The 25,299-nt window shown below is 44.7% G+C and overlaps 2 protein-coding genes and 1 non-coding gene across 3 annotated transcripts; 1 reads left to right on the top strand and 2 right to left on the bottom strand.

Annotated features, from left to right (window-relative positions):
• Window positions 1–1,144: 1,144 nt before the first annotated feature.
• TRNAP-AGG lies at window positions 1,145–1,216 on the top strand. Its single transcript has one exon. It is a non-coding gene; the product is annotated as a tRNA-Pro (tRNA).
• A 3,879-nt stretch (window positions 1,217–5,095) lies between these two features.
• LOC123420275 lies at window positions 5,096–5,596 on the bottom strand. Its single transcript, XM_045107312.1, has one exon. The coding sequence runs from the start codon at window positions 5,557–5,559 to the stop codon at window positions 5,317–5,319; it is 243 nt and encodes an 80-aa protein (XP_044963247.1). The 5' UTR covers window positions 5,560–5,596; the 3' UTR covers window positions 5,096–5,316.
• A 2,765-nt stretch (window positions 5,597–8,361) lies between these two features.
• On the bottom strand, window positions 8,362–11,003 carry LOC123451200 (nuclear transcription factor Y subunit B-4-like). Its single transcript, XM_045128210.1, has 6 exons — window positions 10,809–11,003; window positions 10,475–10,673; window positions 10,252–10,381; window positions 9,079–9,084; window positions 8,916–8,993; window positions 8,362–8,772 (listed from the first exon to the last, which is right to left on the bottom strand). The coding sequence occupies exons 2-6, from the start codon at window positions 10,663–10,665 to the stop codon at window positions 8,758–8,760; spliced, it is 420 nt and encodes a 139-aa protein (XP_044984145.1). The 5' UTR covers window positions 10,666–10,673; window positions 10,809–11,003; the 3' UTR covers window positions 8,362–8,757.
• Between the last annotated feature and the right edge of the window lie 14,296 nt (window positions 11,004–25,299).

Raw genomic sequence — 25,299 nt, 5'->3', positions numbered from 1 at the left:
GGTTGGAGATATTGGAATAACTACACTGTTGATTTTCCCAATTGGACGGCATGGCTTTCCATGAATATGGGCATATATTTGAAATGGAGGGAACGCGGTGAGTAGTCATTCTGGTGGAAACTCTGGGAATTCACTCGTGATCTTCAATGCATACTGCCTCAGTTTACAAATACATGTTGGTAAACGGCATTGCAAATCAGTAGTATGAAAGTATTTGTAACGATAGACCTACTGATATTAACTTCATCTGAGTTATCGAGATGTTCTCCAGTATTTGGGCTGAGCATTTCACAGACCACATAATAAGATTAAATTTGGTGGTGGGTAATGTCTCAACCGATTCTATATACATGTAAGTGAGATCTTACATTGAGATATGTGCAAAATTTTCTTTTCAGATTTTTCTTTTACCTCTCTTATATGCTACTCCCTCCGTCCCAAAATAAGTGTCTTAAGCTTAATATAATTTTATACTAGAGCTAGTACAAAGTTAAGACAGTTATTTTGGGACGGAGGGAGTATATTACTTGACTAAGACTTGGTTAAGTTATGGCTGCATGCATCGTCCAGATGTAGAGGCCGGGGGTCTTCCTTCTTTTCTAAAAAAAAGACTTGGTTAAGTCTTAGTCGACTTAGACCTAGTCATGCCCTTTTACTAACTATAATCGCATTGGACTTGTATAAAACACCGGTGTTTGGATCTTTTTTGAGTATTAGTTCAGAGCAAGCAATATTATGTCTTAAAGCTGCCTCTTTCCCAGTGAATAGTGCTGCAGTCACCTGTTATGCTGCCTGGGCTCTAAGCTGCCGTTAATACTTGAGAGATGTAATTTATGCTTTCGAGCTAGTTAATTAGCTAGAACTGCAGCGTTTATTCTACTTGTCTTCTAAGGTCTAACACTTCCTCTTAGAAGTAAAGTCTAATAATGCTGCTATATTCCGTAATACAGCATCAGAGGATTGAAATTAGAACAAGCAGATAATTAAACATGCATAACCTGTTGCTGTTGGCAGTTGTTCTGAACTTCTGATACATGATGCAGGTCTAAGCTGAAGACAGATAGTAAGGTCCTGCAAATTTGGCATCTAGTGTGTTCTTGCCTGAAGCTCTCCAATGAAGGTGATGCAGTGGTACAACACAGATGGGGATTTAGTCTAGTGGTAGGATATTTGCTTAGGGAGCAAAAGGTCCCGAGTTCAATTCTCGGAATCCCCATGTTGAAAACCCTTTTGCAGTGCTGTTTTGAGCTTTGGGTGCTCCCAGGATAAGGTATTGGACCACAGGTGTGATGAGGTTCATAGCCTGACTATGCATGGCCATTCCTTTTCTGTATCTTGTGGCTGTGGTTCAACTGAAGTTTCTGGTTGTTCAGTTAACGCCGCTTCAGTGCTGGAGACTGTCATCAACACATGCAAACGGTGTACAGTAGTAAACAGAAAATTTACGTAGCCAACCAGTAGTGAGTATAAATTAAACGACCGCCCAAAGGCATTTGGTCTAGTGCTATTATCTTTTAAAAAAAAAATCATGAAGTTTGCCTTTCTTGTACAGCTGATTCAGAGTAACGCAGCCAGACTTCCTTTCCAAATTTGCTCAAAATGTTGTAAGTGGATCACACTCTTTGCCCGAGAATGACTTCAAAGGTTTTGGACCGTCAGAGTAGCACACTCTAAGACCGAGAGTAACACATCATGCCGAATGCAGTGATTTGTCCCAGTGTGAAGTTGCCGTCACCAGTTAAAGAATATCCCATCTGATATCTGAGTTTGCCGAGCACGTGACGTGACTAGCGCGCCACTGCCGGATCCCTCGATAGGGTATGTCAGTTAGACAATTAGATCAGAGGGGAAACATGAGACAGTTATCCAGATCCAGGCCCTCGGGATCGAGGTAAAACCTACCTCCTGCCCGTGCCATATTGATTGATGTATAGGGGTGTACAATGATAGTTGAGGGATTGAGTATAATCCCTAGGTTCTCTTTTCTAACAACTAGCCCGACCCGGCTTATATAGGGATATCGGGGCCTAGGGTTTACTTGATCCTAGTCTGTTAGGCTGGTCATAGTGGGGACTATCATATAGTAGTATCATGCATATGATACTATTGTATGATAATATCTTCATAGTGCATAGTATCATAAAGTAGTATCATAGATGACTTTATTTATTGACATGCATGGCACATAGTAGCATAACATTTAACATGTTACGGTATCTACATATGTTACTATAACCCTCTCTCTCTTCTTTAATTGTCTGCCACATCAGCATGTTTGCTAGTCCCGAGTATATGATACCATCTAAGTTACTCCCACTATGGTCAGCCTTAATATCAGTGGAGGAGTCCTCGATCGTGGACATTGGCTTCCTTCCCGTGTACTTCAAGTCTTCCAGGCCCTTCTCTATATTGGGTCCTTAGACCATGACGCTGACCGAGGGCATAAACTGACCTAGGGGGCTAGGGATCATCCTACTTGGGCCGTCTTATGGTATGATGAGGCACCCCTGGCCGTAACATCGTCAACCGCAAAATAAAAACACCGAGATACCAAATAAAAAAAGGTTGCTCCTTTCAGTGAAGATTGAACTACCTCGGAAGTACCGGAGAGAACCAAAGTCTTAGAAGTTCCGGTGGTCGACAATGCATTTATGAGTGAAAACTTCGTGGAGAAGTCTAAGTCATAGATCGAAGGTTCCAAAAATATTTCCTTGGGGGTACCTATACTGAAACTCTTGTGTTAAAGCAAACTGAGTGAGGCTTGAAAGTTTCGTAAAATGTTATGCTTGGAGGTGCCGGAGCTAACGTAGATGGTCTCAAAAAAACATAGATCACCAACGCTCGAAATGATCTTGCGGCAATTCCGCTATAGGAAGCAGGGTTCACTTAGCGAGGTTAACTCAATAACATGGACTCGGTAGTACCGGGTGGAAAAACTGAGGTATTGGGACTGTCAAAGAACATGAACTGAGTAGCAGAACGCTTGAAGAATTTGGTGATGATATAATCTTGGAGTTCAACCAAATATCTTTTGCTTGTGGCACACTTGATAGTCTGGTTGTTCTTAAACTCAATGTGAATCTTCGATTCACCAAAACCCATAAATTATTCCTAAGCTCTTGCAGTAGACAATCACTTGAAAACATGGAGATTTTTCTCTTCTTGAGAGAGTTTTAGAGTATGGAGCGAAGTGAGGTTATTGAATCCACGAATCCATTGAAATATGAGTGATAAAATTATGGATCTGGAGTCTCCTTTATTGGTTTCCACCTTGTACCTGATTCATCTTTATAGTGGAAGATTGTTTGCCATCGTTTGTGGTTTCCCCCTTTAAGAATTTTTCGCTTGTGTCCCCCTTGGTTTGGTGTTCCTCTTGTCGTAATTGTTGTTGCTCAAGTTCTTGCCTTATATTTGTACCTATTGCTTATGTTTGGTATAGTTTGATTGTGTTGACATCTGAGACATGACATAAATGAGTGGGTTGATATGACGATGATTATGTTAGGGTATTGTTATTGTTGTAATTAACATCTCTTGCAAGTATAATATTGTCGTAAACATTGGACAATTTGGTGCTTGTGGATTTCATGGTATGTCTCAGACTTCTTACATGCACACTAAGTGTGAAATGCTTGTGAATAGTTAGCTCACTATTTTGGTCGCTTCCTTTGCCCGTCTGTGCTCACTAAAACATGATGTCCAAACTTTGTAAGAACCTTTGGGGATCAGTAGTACAGTACAACACTTTTGAAATATGGTGTCCAACTTTGCGTCAATAAAGATCAAATAATTTTTCAGTTATAGTAACTGAACACCATTCGTCTACTCTCCATTCGTATTAAGTTTGCTCTACAGTTTGAAATATATCGGCAACAAAACATGTCAACTCGCCATAAGAGGTGTGGAGAGAGGCACCAAACATAGATCTAAACCCTAGCAGCCGCACCATCTAATTCCCATCCCACTGCCACCAGGGCGGGTCTTCAGGCAAAGCCGATGTGGTGCTGGTGGCAGCGGGGAGGTCCTGGTCGAGGGGGCTGCCTGCTTGTGGAGGCGTTGGAGCAAAGGAGATTTGTGCTCGAGTGGCGGTCTTTGCCGGGCGGTGCTCAACGACGGCTTTGGTGATCCAACGTGACAATCTTCAACAATGTCCCAACCTGGCTAGGTCACTGGAGAAGCGGGAGTCGGTGCATGGTCCTCGATGACAGCGAGCTCGACATCAAATCTTAATACGAATGGAGAGCAGACGACTACAACAACATTGTTTTTTGAGGTTTTCTTTAGGGAGTCTTCGAGTTTGGTTTGGGGCGGCGACGTTGTTCCCGTGTAGAAATAATGCTTTCCCTGCTCTTTGCCAATTTAGTTGGTGTGCTTATTATCATCAGCAGAGGGCAAGTGTAGTCCTGTGTCGGCAGGTCTCCCGGGATCCGGTCCTTTTAGGTGTGGATCCGCCTGGATAGAGTCGGCGCTCATGGTCTTTAGAATTTTTATACGACCTTCTCGATGTTTTCCTCTCCTGTGTGGCGATTTGCTTCCAGGGTCGTTAGCGTCTCCTGATCTGCATCGACGACTTCACGGTTGTTTCTTCTAGAAGCTTGGGTTTAAAAAATTCCACTCCACTTGGGAAAACTTCGGCACCCTCAAAAATTTGAACGTAATTTTTATTTTTTTTTAGTATGGATGTGTTTCTAATGACCCGTGTTTCTAAATACATGGCATCGGGCCTTTTCATAAAAGGAGAAAACTCATCATAAAAGGTTACGCATGTCATGTCGCTGCGTACCTTTCGCTTTGTAACTAATTCCTCTGTAAACTAATACTCCATTCGTCTTAAAATAAGTGTCTTAATTTTAGTATAATTTTATACTAGAGCTATTATAAAATTAAGACAGTTATTTTGAGGCGGAGAGAGTATATGAACACTTAGAACATTACTTTAATAATATAAATATTTTTATATCATTTTATAGAGGGAGTATTTAATATTTATGCTGATACGCGCAAATGTTATTCCATGATATGCTTACAAGGGAGTTAATTAGGGAGCTGATAGATACATCAAACAAAAGAAGAAGAAGAAGAAGAAGAAGAAGAAGAAGAAGAAGAAGAAGAATGCATGTATAAGTCTATAACAACTCCCTGTTACAACAAAAGAACCCAACAGAGAAAGAGTAGAGATGAAAACGAGAGCGATCGCTAACAGTTAAGCTACGTAGGACTGCAGGTTGGAACCAAGAGAGAGAGAGAGAGAGAGAGTGATCGCTAACAGAGTAACAGTTGAGCCAATGATCATTTTATCCACGCAGCGTCGATCTCTCAGCTGCTCCGCCTTGCGTCGGAGGCGCCGCCACCTCTCGCCGCACCGGCCCTCCGTTCAGCACCCTGAGGAGTAGTCCGGTCGTGCTCTGGTAGAGCCGCGGCGGAGGAGTCCCTGCCGGTGAGCCGCTGAACGACGGACTTGAAGTCGTCGGCGGTGCCGGCCTCGACGTAGAGCGTCTCGATGATCCTCACCGTCGCCGGCGGCTTACTCGCTCCCTGCTGCTCCTCCCTCGTCGACATCGACCAAATCACCTAAGGCTAGCTTTAAGAGAATGGACGTACAGGGCGAGAGGTAGAAGAAGAAGAAGTGAAAGAAGAGTAAAACGCAGAGGGGGATAAGTAGGCGATGAGCCGTCGCCGGCAGGAGTCTGACCAAGCTCGGTCAAGAAGCTGAGGGAGACGTGTGATCTTCAAATGGCCCGGCAGCCGGCAATGGCTTTGACGAGGCAACACCATCATGGAAGAACCCTTCCTTCTTTGGGGCTCTTATAGATAGAACCATATACTATCTCCGTATAAAATACTAGTAGTAGTATAATCGAGCGAGTCAAACATTTTACGGCTTGACTGACATACGAAAAGGCTATCACCAGCAGCTACTCCCTCTTTCCCAAAAATATAAGCAAATCAAACTATTTTGCACGACAAATGTGATGATACCATTGTATGCAATGAATTGACCACTGCAAGCTAATTAGCCTCAAGTCATTAAAAACATACAAGCCCCACATTTTTTATTGATTGATTCCTTTATTTAAGTCAAAAACAAAAAACAAAGTGGAAGTTAATGCATGGTGGCTTAGTGTTTTGGAATTATTTGGTTTTCGACCTTATCGATCTTCTGCCACGTCCCGTTTGTTTTCTTCCCCATTCATTAAGTTCCGCAACAATGACTTTGTTGCAGAAACATTTATAACAAAGATTGTGTTACAGAATTTTTGTGCAATAAAAGTTGTGTTGTAGAATTTTTCTACAATAAGGTTGTGTTGCCGATTTTTTTTATAACAAAGGTATTGTTATAGATTTTTTTCCAATGAAGGTATCGACGGATGAAAAATTTGCCATTAATGATGTTGTAGAATCTTTCTTACAGCAGGGAGGATGTTGCAAGAGAAAAATCACCTCTGCTACAAAAAGTTTAGGTTAGTTGCAAAAAGTCCAGACCGCCCGAGTCTCCGCTGCTGCAAAAAGTCTAACATCTTCCTCCCAGCCGCATGAGTTTCCATGGCTGCAAAAAATCTAGGCTAGTTGCAAACTTTTTTCGCCGAAACAAAGACTCGGTTGCAGAAAACATAGATTGAGAAGGGGGGTTTCATGACCATGCAATCAAGAGTTAATCCAATAGAAGCGGAGGCGATCGGCTGGCTGAAGGTAAGATTTTTCCTAAGGCTTTTTTTTTTTGAAAAGGGGGATGACCCCTGGTCTCTGCATCTGGGAGATGCATGCGACCATTTTCTTGATTATTCCCGAGGACCTTACAAAGTAGTACAACAATATGTCTGAATCCGCCATCTTGGCAACATCTGCCGCTACTACTATGCATATAATGAAGGGGTGCAAGCTGGACCAAATAACCAGACCTCTCACCTAAGCCTAACATCTAAAGCCGGAGGCCCCGACCGAGCCACATACTAGGTCCGGGGCACAAACCGGTCTGACGCACTCACATGTGTCGCCGTCACCATCTTCCACCGGTTCATCTTCAGAGCAGATTGAGGTGCGAGCCTTGGCAGGTGCCTCCGCCATCATGACGCCGAACGATGACCTCCACCTATGAGAGTCCATCTCCAAGCAGCGGACGCATATCCATGCTAGGATAGGGCCGCACCACCGCCGTCGCCCACCACCCACAAGCGTCACCCAGCCCCAAGGTTCCCAAAACAACGCCTTCAAGAAGGGAACGACGCCACACCGCCGTCGCCCAACAAAGTTAGGGATTTTGCCTGGGAGACCTAGGGGAAGGGGAAGTGAGGGGATCAGTCCATACTTACGCCTCCAAGGAGGGGAACGTCGCCCTCAGGCGTCGTCGTCGACGCGGCCGGCCATGGTCGTTCAGGGATTTCGCCCGAACTAGATCCCAGCCACCAGCAAAGCCTTCTGTACAAAACCGACGACCCAAGGAAGCGCGGTCCGACCAGGCTAGCCCGCACGTCGAACAGGAAAGGAGGGGATGCGCCAGATCGCGCGCACCGACCACCGCAGAAGCCGCCGCCGGCCGCCAACGACCACCGGATCCCGCTGCCCGCACGGCCGGGACGCCAGATCCACCGCCCGCACGGCTGCTAGCTTGTCATACCTCGTTCATGGAGCCGCTGCTCCAGATCCGGGGTTCCCCACGCAGAGGCAGGGCAGCCAAGGCCCCGCCGCCACGATCCTTGGCACCCCGGGCTTGCCCGGCGGCTGCCTCACGCAGCGGCGAGGAAGGGAGGGGGAGGGAGTGAGGTCAGGGGCGGCTAGGGTTGGGAGGGTTGGGAGGTTGGGGCGGCTAGGGTTGTTAGTTTGTATGATCAATTGTTGGTCGACAAGACTTTTCCTGAGTATATACTAAAAAATATTTTGTAATTTTTAGGGGGTGCCATCCGCCCCTGATTAAAACCACGATACTTATTATGAAACGAAGGGAGTACTTTTTTTTTTATTCTGTCTATAAAAGCACATGTTTCTATCAGAAAACTAACTATCCAAATGTAACTCAACAGAACGTGTCAAAATTCATCAGAACCACAAATGCTGGGGAAGTAAATCGTGCATGTTAATCTAATGACCTGCTGTGCTGTGATGAAACACCAAGTCTGAATCAGTCACAGGAAGCAGCTCGATCGGAAGCTCAAGCTATTAGCTTCAGGAGCACGACACAGATCAGATGTACCGCAGCCCCTTCAGCAATATCATTTCTTTCTTTTACTAGTTTTCTGTACTAAGACAACACATAATAAGACAGCCGACACCCACACGTATGGCACTAAGGTGGACAAACAACAGGTTCTCGCAGTCAAGGCAATATATGACAAGTTACCACGGTGAAAACAACACGATGACAAGTTTATCACGGTCAAAACCATACGTCAGCAGCCGCTTTATCTTCTTCAGTCAATACCTTACACGAGCGAAACACTGCGGTTTTTCGAACCTGTTCGACGCCGTAAGCAGCAGATATCATCATCTTATTACAGCCACTAGCCCCTAAAATTGACGTGGAAAACTCTAAATTTACCATAAGGTTAGACAGATCCATACAACACACAGACTGAACTTGAGACAGGGAGAGGGGAAGACCAACTATCATCTATAGAAGAGATATCACAGCATTTCCTGCTTGCACAGAACTAGCAGAGTGGTGTTGGGGAGTATCCCCGGCCACAAAGGCACAGTATCGCTAGGATCACACTGCCAACGAATCGTATGTTTGTCACACTACGATCAGTATCATCCTCCATTCTACATGCCGTTGAACTGTTGGAAACAAAAATATTCCAATGAGATCTCTGTCGTTATGTCCATGAGCATAAGTATAGCCAGATTATGCAAAGCAGAAAGCCTAATGGCTGGAGTCAGGTATTTTTTATATCAACTTAAGAGAAAGAAGTGCATATTACCGATGATCCAGGCTGCCCGTTCAGTGCAACCTCTTTCTTTCCTGCTTGCTCAGATTTTGAACCCTTTGACGTGTCACCCTAGAAGACAATGAACGAAGAGTAAATTCAGTAAACTTGAACCTAAGAAAATGGATCACCGAAACATGTAAGGCAATGAATATACCTCCATCTTCAGTGCCATCAAGGGTCATCATCATTCATGAAAGAAGAGTAAAAGAAACTCATCAGCACAAAATTTATTTTGTATAAAATATAATAATACTATTGGTAAGGAAGGAGGAGTTTGCAGAACTATGTATACTAGTACTAGAGAAACAACAAGAAAATACTGTGTTTGGTCTAAATATTTCATTAAGAAGGTAACATCATGCCTATGCAGTTCTGGCCGCACATTCATTTTCAGTTGAACAAGAATGTAAAATAATTTGATCATCAATGGTAAATCCAACAATAACAACTTGACATTAGCAGTCACAGAGTCATAGCCTAATGAACACAAAACCAAGGGACTTAACTTGGCCATTCCCAACCAGCATCATCTCTATTCTATCAGCTGCAAAATTTGGACAGATTTCAATGGAGTTGGTTCGTGCTTTATCGTCAATAAGTACAGGGGAAATTCCACCCTAAAGTTGCATAGTTCAGACTCTTAGGACGTTTATTTTGCAGAAAATGTTCAACTACCCTGCTTTTTGTTTGAACCGGGCTTACCCCTTTCCATTACTTAGAACGGAAATACTCCCTCCGTCCCAAATTAAGTCACTCAACTTTGTACTAAAGTTAGTACAAAGTTGAGTGACTTATTTTGGGACAGAGGGAGTACAATTGTTCAGGAAATATCCAGGAGAAGGGAAAGAGAGGTAGCGGGTCCAACGCACTGCTAGGAAACCCACCACATTCGCACGCCATCAAATCAAATGCTATGGGGCGAAAACCTGACATCACCATAACATCTAGCCCTATTACATGCCCAGAAGACAGCAGGTGGGCAACGAAACCAGCACAGCTTGGTCGCAAGAAACGAACCCCCAGCAGTTCAACTACCCTGCTGTTGACAACTCCATCAGGCATTCATCGACACGGTGAGTAGCGAACCCATGTGAGCGACATCCTAACTAAAGTCAATGCCTTGATGAACACAGCGACAGCAGACGCGATTCAGGGGCATCCTCTTGCCTGCCAACCAGAAGCCTACGAACCATGCCACTGCAGCTAAACATCGCAAATACAGTGCCCCTTGGCGAAAATTCAGAATTCCCCACCACCAATACTGTACCCACCCAGCCTGCCTCTCACAGAATCAAGGCTAGCAGAGAGGGCAATGAATGAATATTACCTCCCGGTAGAGCTTGAGATAGAGCTTGAGGGGCTCGACATAGTCCTCGAAGCCGAGGGTGCCCATGGACCAGATCAGGTCGTCGCCGTTGATGGTCTTGCGCTTCTCCTTCATGCACTTGTCGCTGGCCCTGCGCCCGGGATCACACACGAGTGAGCTCGTAGTACTGTACTAAGCAAGCTGGAGCGGATCAGAGAGGGAGGCGAGGGGGGCAAGCACTGACTCGCTGGTGATGAAGCTGATGAACTCGGAGACGCACTCCTGGATGGACTCCTTGGCGTCCTTGGCGATCTTGCCGTTCTCCGGCACGCCGCGCCGCATGATGCGCCCGATGTTGGCGATCGGCAGGAACCGCTCCTGCTCCTTGACCCCGCCCCCGCCGCCGCTCTCCGGCGTGCCCACTGCCTCCGACATCGCCGCGCCTGCGCCATGGCAAGCAAAAAAGAAGGGCCGGCGGTGAGGTGAAGAAAAGGGAAATCTTTCCTTGAAGCCTTGGGCGTTTCGGGGGAAGACGAGACGAGAAGAGAAGAGAAGAGAAGAGAAGCAGCGGCGCTTACCTTATTTGGGGTGGGGGAGATGGACGGAGATGGCGGAGGGGATCAGCGCCGTTGGTTGGTGCGGGAGGAGGGCGCGGCCGGCCGCCGGATCTGGAGCTGGGTTGAGTTCGGTGGGGAGGATGGTGGGCGTCGCGAGAGACCGGAACAGAGGAGGCCAAAGCTCCGGAGCTTTGTCGTCCGATCTACCAACACGAGCCTGTCGCTGACCGTCCGATTTCTATGCTTTATTATATCGCATTTGTTTGATGCGGGTTTCTAGAAACTTTATTTATTATAACAACTTTTTTTGTTTACCAAGTAGCACTCCTATCTCTTTGTTTTTGAAAAGGAAGATACACAACAAACTTGTTGGTAAATACAGTATTTAAGGAAGATACACTCCTATATTTATTATTCTTGCATTGACATCGTGGCATCTATCAATACCGTTCAACATCGTTATTCATCTACGAACCAACCTGTGATTAAACGGAGAGGGACTGTGGTATCCCCGGCCCACGAGGATTTAAATCCTGGTTCTCGCATTTATTTCTAGATTTATACTAGGATTTCCGACGATGCGCATTTAGTGGGAGGAGACGTTTGCATCGACGACGAGATGTCTACGATGACTTCGTAAATTTTAAGATGATATGTCGGCTCAGTCTCTCGGAAATGCTTGATGTCTACTACACAACCTTCTTTTATAGACTCGTGTTGGGCCTCCAAGCGCAGTGTTTTGTAGGACAATAACAAGTTTTTCTCAAGTGGATGACCTAAGGTTTATCAATCCGTGGGAGGCGTAGGATGAAAATGGTGTCTCTCAAGCAACCCTGTAATCAAATAACAAAGAGTTTCTTGTATTCTCAACACACCCAATACAATGTTAAATTGTATAGGTGCACTAGTTCGGCGAAGAGATGATGATACAAGTGTAATATGGATGGTAGATATAGATTTTTGTGATCTGAAAATAGAAAAACAGGAAGGTAACTAATGATAAAAGTGAGCACAAACGGGATTGCAATGCTTAGAAACAAGGCCTAGGGTTCATACTTCCACTAGTGCAAGTTCTCTCAACAATACGAACATAGTTGAATCATATGTAAATACCTCTCATGCGACAAAGAGTTTACTTCAAAGTCACAAATAGCGGAGAACTAACGAAGAAATTATTGTAGGGTACGAAACCACCTCAAAATTATCTTTTTCGATCAATCTTATGAGTTATCCATATAAGTGTCACAAACACCCTAGAGTTCGTACTAAAATAACACCTTAAGACACACATCAACCAAAACTCTAATGTCACCTAGATACTCCAATGTCACCACAAGTACCCATGGGCTTGGTTATACGATATGCATCACACAATTTCAGATTTATCATGTTCAATCCAACACAAAGAACTTCAAAGAGTGCCCCAATGTTTCTACTGGAGAGTCAAGACGAAAATGTCTGCCAACCCCTATGCATAGATTCCCGAGGTCACGGAATCCGCAAGTTGATCACCAAAACATACATCAAGTGGATCAATAGAACATCCCATTGTCACCACAGATATCCCATCGCAAGACATACATCAAGTGTTCTCAAATTCTTAAAGACTCAATCCGATAAGAAAAATTCAAAGGGAAAACTCAATTCATCACAAGAACATAGAGAGGGGAAAACTCCATATGATTCATCTATATTAATAAAGCTCGCGATACATCAAGATCGTGCCATCTTGATACGTCCATTTTGCATCATGCTTTCATGTTGATATTTATCGCTTCTTGGGCTATTATTTCACTTCACGGCACAATACTTATGACTTTTCTCTCTTATTTTGCAAGGTTTACTTGAAGAAGGAGAATGCCAACAGCTGGAATTCTGGCCTGAATATGGAGCAAAGTTGAGATACCTATTCTGCGCAACTCCAAACGCCGTAAAAATCAACGAGGATTTTTTTTCGGGATTTATAAAAAATACTGGGCCGAAGAAGTGCCAGAGGGGCGCCAGCAGGTGGCCACAAGCCTGCTAGGCGCGGCCACCCCCTGGCCGCGCCTAGGGGGCTTGTGGGCACCCAGCTGGCCCTCTAGCTCCCCCCTTTTGCTATAAGAAGGGTTTCGTTCAGAAAAAAAATAGGAGGAGGCTTTTTCGAGGATTCGCCGCCGCCACGAGGAGGAACTTGAGCAGAACCAATCTAGAGAGCTCCGGCAAGACGATCCTGCCGGGGAAATTTCCCTCCGGGAGGGGGAAATCGTCGCCATCGTCATCACGAACACTCCTTTCATTGGAGGGGACTCGTCACCATCAACATCTTCATAAGCACCATCTCATCTCCAAACCCTAGTTCATCTCTTGTAACCAATCTCCGTCTCGTGACTCCGATTGGTACTTGTAAGGTTGCTAGTAGTGTTAATTACTCTTTGTAGTTGATGCTAGTTGGATTATTTGGTGGAAGAGTTTATGTTCAGATCCTTGATGCTACTCATTACCTCTTTGGTCATGAATATGATTATGCTTTGTGAGTAGTTACTTTTGTTCCTGAGGACATGGGATAAGTCATGCTAATAGTAGTCATGTGAGTTTGGTATTCGTTCGATATTTTGATGTGTTGTATGTTGTTTTTCCTCTAGTGGTGTTATGTGAACGTCGACTACATAACACTTCACTATTATTTGGGCCTAGAGGAAGGCATTGGGAAGTAGTAAGTAGATGATGGGTTGCTAGAGTGACAGAAGCTTAAACCCTAGTTTATGCGTTGCTTCGTAAGGGGCTGATTTGGATCCACTAGTTTAATGCTATGGTTAGACTTTGTCTTAATTCTTCTTTCGTAGTTGCGGATGCTTACGAGAGGGGTTAATCATAAGTGGGATGCTTGTCCAAGTAAGGGAAGTACCCAAGCGCCGGTCCACCCACATATCAAACTACCAAAGTAACGAACGTGAATCATATGAACATGATGAAAACTAGCATGACAGAAATTCCTGTGTGTCCTCGGGAGCGTTTTTCCTCCTATAAGACTTTGTCCAGGCTTGTCCCTTGCTACAAAAGGGATTGGGCCACTTTGCTGCACCGTTGCTACTTTTGTTACTTGTTGCTTCCTACGAATCATCTCACCACACAACTACTTGTTACCGATAATTTCAGTGCCTGCAGATATTACCCTGCTGAAAACCACTTGTCATATCCTTCTGGTCCTCGTTGGGTTCGACACTCTTACTTATCGAAAGGACTACGATAGATCCCCTATACTTGTGGGTCATCAAGACTCTTTTCTGGCGCTGTTGCCGGGGAGTGAAGCGCCTTTGGTAAGTGGAACTTGGTAAGGAAGCATTCATATAGTGTGCTGAAATTTATTGTTACTTGTCACTATGGAAACTAATCCTTTGAGGGGCTTGCTCGGGGTATCTTCACCTCGAACGGAAGCACAAAAGGTTGCTCCTCAACCTGCTGCACCTATTGAAAATATTTGCTTTGAATTTCCTTCGGGTATGCTTGAGAAACTGCTCGGTAATCCTTTTACAGGAGATGGAACATCACATCCAGACTTGCATCTAATCTATCTAGATGAAGTTTGTGGTTTATTTAAGCTTGCAGGTTTGCCCGAGGATGAGGTCAAGAAGAAAGTCTTTCCTTTATCTTTGAAGGATAAGGCGTTGACATGGTATAGGCTATGTGATGATACTGGATCATGGAACTACAATCGGTTGAAATTGGAATTTCATCAAAAGTTTTATCCTATGCATTTAGTACATCGTGATCGGAATTATATTTATAATTTTTGGCCTCGTGTCAGAGAAAGCATCTCTCAAGCTTGGGGGAGGCTTAAATCAATGTTATATTCATGCCCCAACCATGAGCTCTCGAGAGAAATTATCATTCAGAACTTCTAAGCTCGACTTTCTCATGATGATCGCACCATGCTTGACACTTCTTGTACCGGTTCTTTTATGAAGAGAGATATTGACTTCAAATGGAATTTATTGGAGAGAATTAAACGCAACTCTGAAGATTGGGAGCTTGAAGAAGGTAAGGAGTCAGGTATGAATTTCAAGTTTGATTGTGTTAAATCCTTTGTTGAAACAAATACCTTTAGTGATTTTAGCGCTAAGTATGGACTTGACTCTGAGATAGTAGCTTCATTGTGTGAATCTTTTGCTGCTCATATTGATCTCCCCAAAGAGAAGTGGTTTAAATATCATCCTACCTTAGAAGTCAATGTAGTTAAACCCAATCCAGTTGAAGAGAGAGTCATTGCCTATAATGATCCTATTGTTCCCAGTGCTTACATTGAGAAACCACCTTTCCCTGTTAGGATAAAGGATCATTCTAAAGCTTCAACTGTGATACGTAGAGGCTACATTAGAACACCTACACCCCCTGAGCAAATTAGAGTTGAACCTAGCATTGCTATTATCAAAGATCTCCTTTCCGACAATGTTGAGGGACATAATATTCACTTTTGTGAAGATGCTGCTAGAATTGCTAAACCTCACGCTAGAGACAAACATAGGTCTGTTGTTGGCACGCCTGTTATTTGTGTTAAGATAGGAGATCATTGTTATCATGGTATATGTGACGTGGGTGCTAGTGTTAGTGCAATACCTCAATCCTTATATGATGAAATCAAAGACGAGATTGCGCCTGTTGAGATAGAGCCTATTGATGTCACTATTCAGCTTGCCAATAGAGATACTATCTGCCCTGTGGGAATTGTTAGGGATGTTGAAGTCTTGTGTGGTAAAACGAAGTATCCTGCTGATTTCCTCGTTCTTGCTACCGCACAAGATAGCTTTTGTCCCATCATATTTGGCAGACCTTTTCTCAATACCGTCAATGCTCATATCGACTGTGAGAAGCAAACTGTCACTGTTGGCTTTGAAGGTGTGTCACATGAGTTCAATTTCTCCAAGTTTGGTAGACAACCTCATGAAAAGGTGTTGCCTAGTAAGGATGAAACTATTGCCTTAGCTTCTATTTCCGTGCCTCCTACTGATCCCTTAGAGCAATACTTGCTTGAGCATGAAAATGATATGCATATGGATGAAAGGGATGAGATAGATAGAGTTGTCTTAGAACAATATCCTATCCTTAAGAATAATTTGCCTGTTGAACTGCTTGGGGATCCACCCCCACTAAAGGGTGATCCTGTGTTCGAGCTTAAACAGTTGCATGATACTCTTAAGTATGCTTATCTTGATGAAAAAGAGATATATCATGTTATTATTAGTGCTAGCCTCTCAGAGCATGAAGAAAAGAAGTTACTACAAACTTTGAGGAAGCACCGTGCTGCTATTGGATATACTCTTGATGATCTTAAGGGCATTAGTCCCACTCTATGCCAGCACAAGATTAAAATTGATCCCGATTCCAAACCAGTTGCTGATCATCAAAGGAGATTAAATCCTAAGATGAAAGAAGTAGTGAGAAAAGAAATACTAAAGCTCCTGGAAGCGGGTATCATCTATCCTGTCGCTCATAGTGATTGGGTGAGTCCGGTGCATTGCGTCCCTAAGAAGGGAGGCATTGCCGTTGTCCCTAATGATAAGGATAAATTGATCCCACAGAGGATTATTACTGGCTATAGGATGGTGGTCGATTTTAGGAAATTGAATAAAGCCACTAGGAAAGATCATTACCCTTTTCCTTTTATCGACCAAATGCTAGAAAGACTGTCTAAACACACACACTTATGCTTTCTAGACGGTTATTCTGGTTTCTCCCAAATACGAGTTGCACAATCTGATCAGGAGAAAACCACTTTCACCTGCCCTTTCGGTACCTTTCCTTATAGACGTATGCCTTTTGGCATATGTAATGCACCTGCCACCTTTCAAAGATGTATGATGGCTATATTCTCTGACTTTTGTGAAAAGATTGTTGAGTTTTTCATGCATGACTTCTCCGTTTACGGGTCTTCCTTTGATGATTGCCTCAGCAACCTTGATTGAGTCTTGCAGAGATGTAAAGACACCAATCTTGTATTGAATTGGGAGAAGTGCCAATTTATGGTTAATGAAGGTATCGTCTTAGGACATAAAATTTCTGAAAGAGGTATTGAAGTCGATAAGGCTAAGGTTGATGCGATCGAGAAAATGCCATACCCCACAGATATCAAAGGTATAAGAAGTTTCCTTGGTCATGCTGGTTTCTATAGGAGGTTTATTAAAGACTTCTCTAAGATTTCTAGGCCTCTTACCAATCTATTGCAAAAGGATATTCCTTTTGTCTTTGACGATGATTGTGAGGAAGCCTTCGAAATACTTAAGAAGGCCTTGATAACTGCACCTATTGTTCAACCACCTGATTGGAACTTACCTTTTGAAATCTTGTGTGATGCTAGTAATTATGCTATTGGAGCTGTCCTAGGGCAAAGAGTTGATAAGAAGTTGAATGTTATTCACTATGCTAGTAAAACTCTGGACAGTGCCCAAAGAAACTATGCTACTACGGAGAAGGAATTTTTAGCAGTCGTGTTTGTATGTGAAAAGTTCAGGTCTTACATAGTTGATTCCAAAGTCACTATTCACAATGATCACGCTGCTATTAAGTACCTCATGGAGAAGAAGGACGCTAAACCTAGACTTATCAGATGGGTTCTCTTGCTACAAGAGTTTGATTTGCATGTTGTTGACAGGAAGGGTGCTGATAACCCCGTAGCAGATAACTTGTCTAGGTTAGAGAACGTTCTTGATGACCCACAACCTATTGATGATAGCTTTCCCGATGAGCAATTGAATGTCATCAATACTTCACGTAGTGCACCGTGGTATGCTGATTATGCAAACTATATTGTTGCCAAATACATACCACCTAGTTTCACATACCAGCAAAAGAAGAAATTCTTCTTTGACTTGAGACATTACTTTTGGGATGATCCTCACCTTTATAAGGAAGGAGTAGATGGTGTTATTAGATGTTGTGTACCTGAACATGAACAGGGACAGATCCTACAGAAGTGTCACTCCGAGGCCTACGGAGGACACCATGCGGGAGATAGAACTGGACACAAGGTATTGCAATCAGGTTTCTATTGGCCTACTCTCTTCAAGGATGCCCGTAAATTTGTCTTGTCTTGTGACGAATGTCAAAGAGTAGGTAATATCGGTAAACGTCAGGAAATGCCTATGAACTATTCACTTGTCATTGAACCATTTGATGTTTGGGGCTTTGATTATATGGGAGCTTTTCCAAAATCCAACGGGTATACTCACATTCTAGTTGTTGTTGACTACGTCACTAAGTAGGTAGAAGCTATCCCCACTAGTAGTGCTCATCACAACACCTCTATCAGGATGCTTAAAGAAGTTATTTTCCCTAGATTTGGAGTCCCTAGATATCTAATGACCGACGGTGGTTCACATTTCATTCATGGTGCTTTCCGTAAAACGCTTGCTAAGTACGATGTCAACCATAGAATTGCGTCTCCCTATCACCCTCAGTCCAGTGGTCAAGTAGAGCTAAGCAATAGAGAAATTAAACTAATTCTGCAAAAGACCGTCAACAGGTCTAGAAAGAATTGGTCTAAGAAGCTCGATGATGCACTGCGGGCTAATAGAACTGCCTATAAGAATCCCATGGGCATGTCTCCGTACAAAATGGTGTATGGTAAAGCATGTCATTTACCCCTTGAGCTAGAGCATAAAGCTTATTGGGCAATCAAAGAGCTCAACTTTGATTTCAAACTTGCTGGTGAGAAGAGGTTATTTGATATTAGATCGCTTGATGAATGGAGAACTCAGGCATATGAGAATGCCAAGTTGTTCAAAGAAAAGGTTAAGAGGTGGCATGATAAGAGGATACAAAAGCGTGAGTTCAATGTAGGTGATTATGTCTTGCTATATAATTCTCGTTTAAGATTTTTTGCAAGCAAGCTTCTCTCTAAATGGGAAGGTCCCTATATTGTTGAGGAAGTATATCATTCCGGTGCTATCAAGATCAACAACACAGAAGGTAATTGTCCGAGAGTTGTAAATGGGCAGAGAATCAAGCATTATATCTCAGGTACTCCCATAAATGTTGAGAGCAATATCATCGATACCATAACCCCAAAATAATACCTAAGGTATATTTATCAGCCTGTTTCAGACTCCGAAAACGAAGAGGTATGTGATTCGGTAAGAAAACAGACTCCAAAACTTTTCCAGTAGGACTTTTTCTCCGTTTTGGAATATTTGAAAAAATAGAAAAAATGGAGTAGTCCGGAAAGTGCGCGAGGAGGTGACAAGCCTGCCAGGCGCGGGCCCACCCCCTAATCGCGCCTGGGGGGCTTGTGGCCACCTCGTGTGCCTCCCGGACTCCGTTTTCGTGCGGAGTACTCCTTCTGGTCTGGAAAAAATCATTATATATTCTCCCGAAAGGTCTGGCCCTTGTATCACGCATATTTCCTCTGTTTTCGTTTCGAGCTTGTTTTTTGCCGCAGATTTAGAGCAAGATGTCGTCCTAGGAATCTGTGGGGGAGAACAATCTCCCTCAAGTTTATGGAGAAGTAAGTGCTCATCTGAAAAGGATGGAGGTCATGGAGGCTAAGGAAAGGCTACCTAAAGAAACCAAGGGCAAAACTAAGGAGAAGAATCAGGAATGGGATGAAATGCAATCTGTGCTCAACAAGGAAGAAGTTGAAGAAGTGGATTTCCTCCAACCCTACCTCCACCTACCGTCTCCATCCTTGATTGAACTCTTGAGGTTTTGTGGAACAACTCGCGCTCGCAATACTTGTTGGAAATATGCCCTAGAGGCAATAATAAAATAGTTATTATCATATTTCCCTGTTCATGATAATCGTCTATTGTTCATGCTATAATTGTATTAACAGGAAACAGTAATACATGTGTGAATAAATAGATCACAATGTGTCCCTAGCAAGCCTCTAGTTGGCTAGCTCGTTAGTCAATAGATGATCATGGTTTCCTGATCATGGGCATTAGATGTCATTGATAACGGGATCACATCATTGGGAGAATGATGTGATGGACAAGACCCAATCCTAAGCCTAGCACTAGATCGTATTGTTCGTATGCTAAAGCTTTTCTAATTTTAAGTATCTTTTCCTTCGACCGTGAGATTGTGCAACTCCCGGATACCGTAGGAGTGCTTTGGGTGTATCAAACGTCACAACGTAACTGGGTGACCATAAAGGTGCACTACGGGTACCTCCGAAAGTGTCTGTTGGGTTGGTACGAATCGAGATCGGGATTTGTCACTCCGTGTGACGGAGAGGTATCTCTGGGCCCACTCGGTAGAACATCATCATGAGCTCAATGTGACTAAGGAGTTAGTCACACGATGACGTGCTACGGAATGAGTAAAGAGACTTACCGGTAACGAGATTGAACAAGGTATAGGTATACCGACGATCGAATCTCGGGCAAGTTCTATACCGACAGACAAAGGGAATCGTATACGGGATTGATTGAATCCTTGACATCGTGGTTCATCCGATGAGATCATCGTGTAGCTAGTGGGAGCCACCATGGGTATCCAGACCCCGCTGATGGTTATTGGCCAGAGAGGTGTCTCGGTCATGTCTGCCTGTCTCCCGAACCCGTAGGGTCTACACACTTATGGTTCGATGACGCTAGGGTTATAGGGAATTGTTGTACGAGGTTACCTAAAGTTGTTTGGAGTCCCGGATGAGATCCCGGACATCATGAGGAGCTCCGGAATGGTCCGGAGGTAAAGATTGATATATAGGACGGATGGTTTTGGACACCGGAAGTGTTTCGAGCGTCACCGGTAATGTACCGGGACCACCGGGACCACCGGAGGTGGTCCCGGGGGACCACCGAAGGGGGGAAACGACCCCGGGAGGCTAGATGGGCTAAGTGGGGAAGGGAACCAGCCCCTAGGTGGGCTGGTGCTCCCCCACCCAGCCCATGCGCACCAGAGAAAGGGGGAAGGGGGAAACCCTAGCATAGGTGGGCCTAAGGCCCACCAGAGGGGTGCGCCACCCCTCCTCCCTGCCCTGGCCGCCGCCCCCTCTCCCATCTGGGGCTGCCGCACCCCTTGGGGGTGGGAACCCTAAGGGCTGCGCCCCCTCCCTCTCCCCCTATATATAGTTGAGGGTTCGGGGCTGTTTGAGACACGGTTTCATCTCTCTCTCGGCGCAGCCCTGCTCCTCTCCCTCCTCCTCTCTGCCGGCGCTTGGCGAAGCCCTGCCGGGAGACCTCGTCTCTCCACCGACACCACGCCGTCGTGTTGCTGGACTTCTTCCCCAACCTCTCCCTCCTCCTTGCTGGATCAAGGTGCGGGAGACGTCACCGGGCTGCACGTGTGTTGAACGCGGAGGTGGCGTTGTTCGGCACTAGATCGGAATCGCCGCGAGTACGACTCCATCAACCGCGTTCTAGCAACGCTTCCGCTTAGCGATCTTCAAAGGTACGAAGATGCTCTTACCCCTCTCTCGTTGCTGGTCTCTCCATAGGAATATCTGAACATGCGTAGGAAAATTTTGAATTTATGCTACGTTACCCAACAGTGGCATCCGAGCCAGGTTTTCTATGCGTAGATTCTATGCACGAGTGGAACACAAAAGTTGTGGGCGATGATTTGTCAATTTGCTTGCCGTTACTAGTCTTATTCTTTTCCGGCGGTATTGTGGGATGAAGCGGCCCGGACCGACCTTACACGTACACTTACGTGAGACTGGTTCCACCGACAGACATGCACATCGTGCATAAAGGTGGCTAGCGGGTGTCTGTCTCTCCTACTCTAGTCGGATTGGATTTGATGAAAAGGATCCTTATGAAGGGTAAATAGCTTTGGCATATCATCGTTGTGGCTGTCACGTAGGTAAGAAGGCGTTCTTGCCAGAAACCCAAATCAGCCACGCAAAACTTGCAACAACAATTAGAGGACGTCTAACTTGTTTTTGCAGGGTTTTGACATGTGATGTGATATGGCCAAAGTTGTGATGTTGCATGTATGATAGATGAGATGATCATGTTATTGTAATAGGTTTCACGACTTGCATGTCGATGAGTATGACAACCGGCAGGAGCCATAGGAGTTGTCTTAATTTATTGTATGAGATGCAACGTCATGTGCTTACTACTTTTACTTCATTGCTAACGGTTAGCCATAGTAGTAGTGATAGTAGTAGTTGGCGTGACGACTTCACGGAGACACGATGATGGAGATCATGATGATGGAGATCATGGTGTCACGCCGGTGACGATGATGATCATGCGATGCCTGAAGATGGAGATCGAAAGAGCAAAGATGATAATGGCCATATCATGTCACTATATGATTGCATTGTGATGTTTTATCATATTTTACATCTTATTGCTTAAAATGACGGTATCATAATAAGATGATCCCTCTTAAAATTTCGAGAACGTATTCCCCTAAGTGTGCACCGTTGCGAAGGTTCGTTGTCTCGAAGCACCACGTGATGATCGGGTGTGATAGATTCTAACGTTCGCATACAACGGGTGTAAGCCAGATTTACACACGCGAAACACCTAGGTTGACTCGACGAGCTTAGCATGTACAGACATGACCTCGAATACAAGAGACCGAAAGGTCGAACATGAGTCGTATGGTTGAATACGATCAGCATGAAGTTGCTCACCATGGTGACTAGTCCGTCTCACGTGATGATCGGACACGGGTTAGTCAACATGGATCATGTATCACTTAGATGACTAGAGGGATGTCGATTTAAGTGGGAGTTCATACTTAATTTGACTAAATGAACTTAATTATCATGAACTTAGTCTAAAAGTTGTCTTTATAAATATTGTAGATGTCCAACGTCAACCTCAACTTCAACGCATTCCTAGAGAAAAACAAGCTGAAGGATGATGGTAGCAACTATGCGGACTGGGTTCGCAACCTGAAGCTCATCCTTGAAGCAGCTAAAAAGGCTTATGTCCTTAATGCGCCGCTAGGTGACCCTCCCGCTCCCGCAGCAGCCCAGGACATTCTGAACGTCTGGCAAGCGCGGAGTGATGACTACTCTCTGGTCAGGTGTGGCATGTTATACAGTTTAGAAACGGGGCTCCAAAGGCGTTTGAGCAACACGGGGCATATGAGATGTTCCAGGAGCTGAAGCTAGTTTTTCAAGCTCATGCCCGTGTCGAGAGATATGAAGTCTCCGACAAGTTCTTCAGCTGTAAGATGGAGGAGAACAGTTCTGTCAGTGAGCACATACTCAAAATGTCTGGGTTACACGGTCGTCTCACTTCACTTGGAGTCGAACTTTCGGATGATGCTATCATTGACAGAATCCTCCAGTCTCTCCCACCAAGCTACAAAGGCTTTGTGCTTAACTACAACATGCAAGGGATGGAGAAGACCATTCCCGAGTTGTACTCGATGCTCAAGTCTGCAGAAGTAGAAATCAAGAAGGAGCATCAAGTGTTGATGGTCAACAAGACCACTAGTTTCAAGAAAGGCAGGGGTAAGAAGAACTTCAAGAAAGACGGCAAAGCTGTTGCCGCGCCCGGTAAGCCAGATGCCGGGAAGAAGAAAAAGAATGGACCCAAGCCTGAGACTGAGTGCTTCTATTGCAAGGGAAAAGGTCACTGGAAGCAGAACTGCCCCAAATACTTAGCGGACAAGAAGGTCGGCAACGTTAAAGGTATATGTGATATACATGTTATTGATGTGTACCTTACCAGCGCTCGTAGTAGCTCCTGGGTATTTGATACCGGTGCTGTTGCTCACATTTGCAACTCAAAGCAGGAACTGCGGAATAAGCGGAGACTGGCCAAGGACGGGGTGACGATGCGCGTCGGAAATGGTTCAAAGGTCGATGTGATCGCCGTCGGCACACTACCTCTACATCTACCGTCGGGATTAGTTTTAAACCTTAATAATTGTTATTTAGTACCAGCTTTAAGCACGAACATTGTATTAGGGTCTTGCTTGATGCGAGACGGCTACTCATTTAAGTCAGAGAATAATGGTTGTTCTATTTATATCAGTGATATGTTTTATGGTCATGCTCCGCTGGTGAATGGTTTATTCTTGATGAATCTCGATCATGATGTTACACATATTCATAGTGTGAGTACCAAAAGATGCAAAGTTGATAATGATAGTGTTGGGGAACGTCGCATGGGAAACAAAAATTTTCCTACGCGCACGAAGACCTATCATGGTGATGTCCATCTACGAGAGGGGATGAGTGATCTACGTACCCTTGTAGATCGTACAGCAGAAGCGTTAGTGAACACGGTTGATGTAGTGGAACGTCCTCACGTCCCTCGATCCGCCCCGCGAACAATCCCGCGATCAGTCCCACGATCTAGTACCGAACGGACGGCACCTCTGCGTTCAGCACACGTACAGCTCGACGATGATCTCGGCCTTCTTGATCCAGCAAGAGAGACGGAGAGGTAGAAGAGTTCTCCGGCAGCGTGACGGCGCTCCGGAGGTTGGTGATGACCTTGTCTCAGCAGGGCTCCGCCCGAGCTCCGCAGAAACGCGATCTAGAGGAAAAACCGTGGAGGTATGTGGTCGGGCTGCCGTGGAAAAGTCGTCTCAAATCAGCCATAAAACCTCCGTATATATAGGTGGGAGGGAGGGGAGGAGGCAGCCTCAAAACCTAAAGGTTTGGCCGAAATTTGAGGTGGAGGAGTCCTACTCCAATCCTACTTGGAGTAGGATTCCACCTTCCCACTTGGAAACTCTTTCCACCTTGTGTTTTTTCCTTCTCAAACCTTATGGGCCTTAGTGGGAACTTATTCCAGCCCACTAGGGGCTGGTTTATCTCTTCCCATAGCCCATGAGACCCCTTGGGGCGTGACACCCCTCCCGATGGTCCCCGGCACCCCTCCCGGCACTCCCGGTACACTACCGATGAGCCCGAAACTTTTCCGGTAATGCACGAAAACCTTCCGGTAACCAAATGAGGTCATCCTATATATCAATCTTCGTTTCCGGACCATTCCGGAAACCCTCGTGACGTACGTGATCTCATCCGGGACTTCGAACAATATTCGGTAACCAACCATATAACTCAAATACGCATAAAACAACGTCGAACCTTAAGTGTGCAGACCCTGCGGGTTCGAGAACTATGTAGACATGACCCGAGAGACTCCTCGGTCAATATCCAATAGCGGGACCTGGATGCCCATATTGGATCCTACATATTCTACAAAGATCTTATCGTTTGAACCTCAGTGCCAAGGATTCATATAATCCCGTATGTCATTCCCTTTGTCCTTCGGCATGTTACTTGCCCGAGATTCGATCGTTAGTATCCGCATACCTATTTCAATCTCGTTTACCGGCAAGTATCTTTACTCGTTCCGTAATACAAGATCCCGCAACTTACATTAAGTTACATTGCTTGCAAGGCTTGTGTGTGATGTTGTATTACCGAGTGGGCCCCGAGATACCTCTCCGTCACACGGAGTGACAAATCCCAGTCTCGATCTATACTAACTCAATGAACACCTTCGGAGATACCTGTAGAGCATCTTTATAGTCACCCAGTTACGTTGCGACGTTTGATACACACAAAGCATTCCTCTGGTGTCCGTGAGTTATATGATCTCATGGTCAT

This window comes from Hordeum vulgare, chromosome 1H (assembly GCF_904849725.1).
Source record: "Hordeum vulgare subsp. vulgare chromosome 1H, MorexV3_pseudomolecules_assembly, whole genome shotgun sequence".
Classification (NCBI taxonomy): domain Eukaryota; kingdom Viridiplantae; phylum Streptophyta; class Magnoliopsida; order Poales; family Poaceae; genus Hordeum; species Hordeum vulgare.
Note: the sequence above shows the minus strand (reverse complement) of the source record. Positions and strands in the feature narration are given on the sequence as shown.